The following is a 4168-nucleotide window of genomic DNA, read 5'->3' on the forward strand; positions in this document are numbered from 1 at the left end:
CTTCGATGAATTATAAATCGTCTAAAGCTCTTTAAAGATAGTATAGTAATTCAATTCTTTTGCGCTATAGTAACTTTAAAAGAATACGTCAGTTTCATTATTTGTCTATTAATTTACAGTTATAATTTTAAAAATTTTAATTTGGAAAAGTACCGACTTTTCAAATCTTATCTTTAAAATTGTATTCTTTTGGGATGAAAGTTACTTATCAAGGATGTAGAAATAGATAATGACAAAGAGGACGAGGGGAATAGTTTGCTCGGTTATCTTCAATCAAATAGGAAAACACTTCCCTAATACGCGTACTTTATACCGACATGTATGAGATTGCGGAAATCTAAGCGTATCATTGTGAGCATCACGGATAAATTAAGAAGAAACGAATGGTCTCACAGGCATAGTTTCGATGACGTCATGAGCCCAGCAGGGATCAATCGGAGAGTCAAGTCGTGATAATTGCGACAATCGCGAGTATGCTTCCCAAAGAGACACTCAATTCATTCTCCTTCTCGCAACGTTTCTCTTTCTGTCTTTTCCATCGCTTTCTTTCGTTCTTCGTTTTATGAGTTACACGTATTCCGTAAATATTATTGCAATGATCAATTATTACAATCACAATGATCCAAATAAGAACTTCATAGAATACTTAATAGGCGTATTTTTCTAAAAAAGATCATTAATTTAATTGTAAGACAAAACAGACATTTTATTTTTGTAATGATACCATTAAAATATACAATTTGTGAACAATTGTAAAATCTATAAAAGAAATGATTAAATTAAAACAAGAGTATGCGTATTTATAAAAACGTTATTAGATAATTATAATTAATTGAGAGATATGTATATAAATTACGTAATATATATATATATATATATATATATGTAGAAGAAATCATATGCTGACTGTATCTATATATATTATAGATAATGATAAGAGATAATGCATACTCCATATGTTCGATGTCGACTAATTCAGGAATAAAAATCAGACTCAAGAATTATAATTAAGAATAATCCAGACTAACTGTCGAAAATGGACGATCGAGTTTAATTATAATTAATAAAGATTTTTTACCAGCCACGATAATATAATACCATTAGAGTTACGGAACAAGCATATAAAACGAGATGCTAAAGAAATGGAAAAGTAATGGGTTTTTCCGAGCACTATCAAACTTGATTGTTATGCGATTGACTCCACAAAGTTATTAAAAAACAGGAATATATCGAATATCGTTAATATTATTGCAACGTTAATATAAAATCTTAATTTAATTTACATTTAAGATCATCTTAAGTATTGTCTTAAATATAATTTTAAGATATTAAGATAAACTAATCATAATTTTTATAATTGCATCTTTTTGTTTAGATTCCGATGGAGAACCAGGGTTATGAGGAGGATCAGTCGCGCGCAGCACAAGAGCAGTCCACCCTTGAGTCTCGCCGCTGCGATCAGCATCTTTGCACGGATACAATCGATGTAATCGATAATCCCGTTGTCGCGAGGGCCACGTCGCATCCCGAAGGCAACGTGTACGAGGACATCGCGATCGGTGCAGGAACCAACACTTGCGAACTTTCCAAGCGGACGTCTTACCCCGACGAGTCTCGAAATTTGTCCGAGACTGGAGGTCTCTTCGCCAGGCAGGCTTGGATTAACAGGCCGTCATCCCCCACGATCGACAGACCCTTTCAACAAAATTCGACATTATCCTCCAGAATCAATACGAATCACGATAGCACAACCATTTTATCCAGGACGAGTGAAGATGATGTTGAGAAAGTCTTTGAAAAATCTCGCGAACTCCCAGTACCTTCCCTCTCCGAGGACGTTTCAGAGAATGTATCCTTGTCTCTTCAGACAAACGAAGACTCGTTGCGAGATGCCTCGGTGACGCAGTTCGATCGCCGACCGAATCGCAGACGCAGGAAGAAGGATTGCAAACATTGCAGAAGCAAATTAGCTGATGCGAGCTCCTGCGAGAAATTGGACGAGCTGATCGATGGCAAGGATACGATTCTGAAAGAGAACGGAGACAATCATCGGAATAGGCATCCAGACGTGTCCACTCTCCTGTTCCGAGAGTCACATCTGAGGCCGCAGAACATAAAAGTTTATCCGATTGTGAATAGGACGAGTCTTCGGGATATCGGCGCCAAGAGAAGTTCCTCGGCCGCATTTCCCGCGTCTGAGTATGGAGTGCATAGGACGGAGAATGCGGCCAGGTTCCTGCTGAATATGGAGAACGATAAAATGTTGGGCCAAGTTGTGGAGGGTGCCCAGAACAAGATACTGGGAGTGTCGGGGAATGGGACTGATATGAGGATTAACTCAATATATTCGCAGGATCGTTGGTACAACAAGGAGTCGCAGATATTCTATACCGACGTCAAGGATCAGAATCCCTTTCAGGTAAGTATTGACTTGTGTCTTGTTTCCATTTCTTTCTTTCTTTTTTAAGTATTATTACAAAATTTATAGATCAATGTTTTTTTTATGACTTCTCGATAAGTTTCTTCGGACAATATTCTTTAAATTGAAGCTAAGAAAAGTAAGTAAATTAATTATTTAGTATTTAATTGATCTTTTCGGGAAGGTATCAATTTTTATTCTTTGCGTTCTCCACAGAAAAGAGAGATGATAATAAATATAGTAGATAGAACCATTTTGCACATCCTAAGCATCATAATGATAATTTGTATTTTTTAATTGACACCTTTTTGGATATGATTATCCTTCGCAGTTTATATTTTTGACGCGATTAATATTAGATTAAAAAGACTTTTGATGAAAAATAATGAAGTTGCAGAACAACAGAAATTCGAATAATGAAGAGAAAAAAAAAGGTGATTTATCCCCTATATTTCAAATATAATAGAAAAATTTATCAAAATATTGAAAGATCTTAATGTTAGACTAATTTTTTAGTATGAACAAGCTGGGAAGAGTGATTAAGGCGTAGAAGAACGTCCTCCTCATCAATATAAAAGTTGTACATAAAATCAATATCACAAAAGTTGTCTATTAAATTTCCTGTAAAAAATGTGAAAATATAAATCGGATAAACTAAAAGAAAGTTAAAAATGAGGATTATGGAACATAGAAATCAAATTAACTGCAATACTAATAATGAATCTGTTATTACTAAGTACAGATTGTGTTTTAAATGACTTTGATTGCCAAAACATTGAGGTTATTGAGATTGTAGATAGAGAAAAATATTTAGGAAAAAAAATGATTTCGGAGATGTTACATACATATAAGATTACAGACAAATTCACACAATTTGCGATCTGATACGGAGTTCTTGCATCATTATGTGTTTGTTCTTGATAGCCTTTAAATTTGTAAGAATTAAAAATAACATATTTTATATATTACAATACTTTTTAAGTTGTCAACGAATTCCTTTTTTGAAGAATATATATCAATTTTATTATCGAATTGTGTTCTCTCACCGGGTATAATGCCACTGACATACCTTTATTATTTATTTGTTCTTCACTTGTTCTTCATTATTTATTTGTCATCGCGTATAACGTTACTTTGACTCATACATACCTATTATTGATACGTTCAATCATTAATGTTTTACATCTTGACGAAGATAGATCGTTTGACGATTATTATCCAAAATTTCATTTTTACTTCATAGTGGCATTACTATTTTGCACTCTTGTTGGTGAGTTGAATGTAAATAATTAGTTTCTTACTTAATCCTTTGGCGGAATCTGCCTTACTAACTTATTAATAAGAGAACTTATAAAATAATCATACAGCTATTAGGAAGGAAGATTTATAATAGTTAAAGTTGTAATCATCTTGTTCATTAGGTGTGCATTGCTCTTCTATTCTCCGTATAATATGTAAACCCGCTGAGGATAGCCTGCAGCATGGTCGAAACGTTCGAATTTGTAGACTGTGAGAAAAGAAAAGTAAGAATAAATAAATATACAAAGAAATAAATATATGTAAAATATAGTTTTTTATATGCTAATATCATATATCTGCGTTTCAATTGTCTTTGTTACACTATTGTATTATTTAAAATATTGAAAAACTACATATTATTACTATTTTAAATTTGTTATTTTTAAATCTTATTCGTGGAATGAGATATTATAATTTATATATTTGTTCTTAAATTTTTACTATATATAC

General features: G+C 32.9%; 1 protein-coding gene across 1 annotated transcript in view; it reads left to right on the forward strand.

Annotated features, from left to right (window-relative positions):
* Window positions 1-4168, forward strand: part of LOC108755946 — a 39007-nt gene that overhangs the window by 21359 nt on the left and 13480 nt on the right. Inside the window, exon 2 of the mRNA XM_018499411.1 lies at window positions 1376-2419. Within this exon, the coding sequence (XP_018354913.1) occupies window positions 1382-2419 (1038 nt within the window). The 5' untranslated portion in view covers window positions 1376-1381. The remainder of the gene's footprint in view (window positions 1-1375; window positions 2420-4168) is intronic.

This window comes from Trachymyrmex septentrionalis, unplaced genomic scaffold (assembly GCF_001594115.1).
Source record: "Trachymyrmex septentrionalis isolate Tsep2-gDNA-1 unplaced genomic scaffold, Tsep1.0 scaffold9, whole genome shotgun sequence".
Lineage (NCBI taxonomy): Eukaryota > Metazoa > Arthropoda > Insecta > Hymenoptera > Formicidae > Trachymyrmex > Trachymyrmex septentrionalis.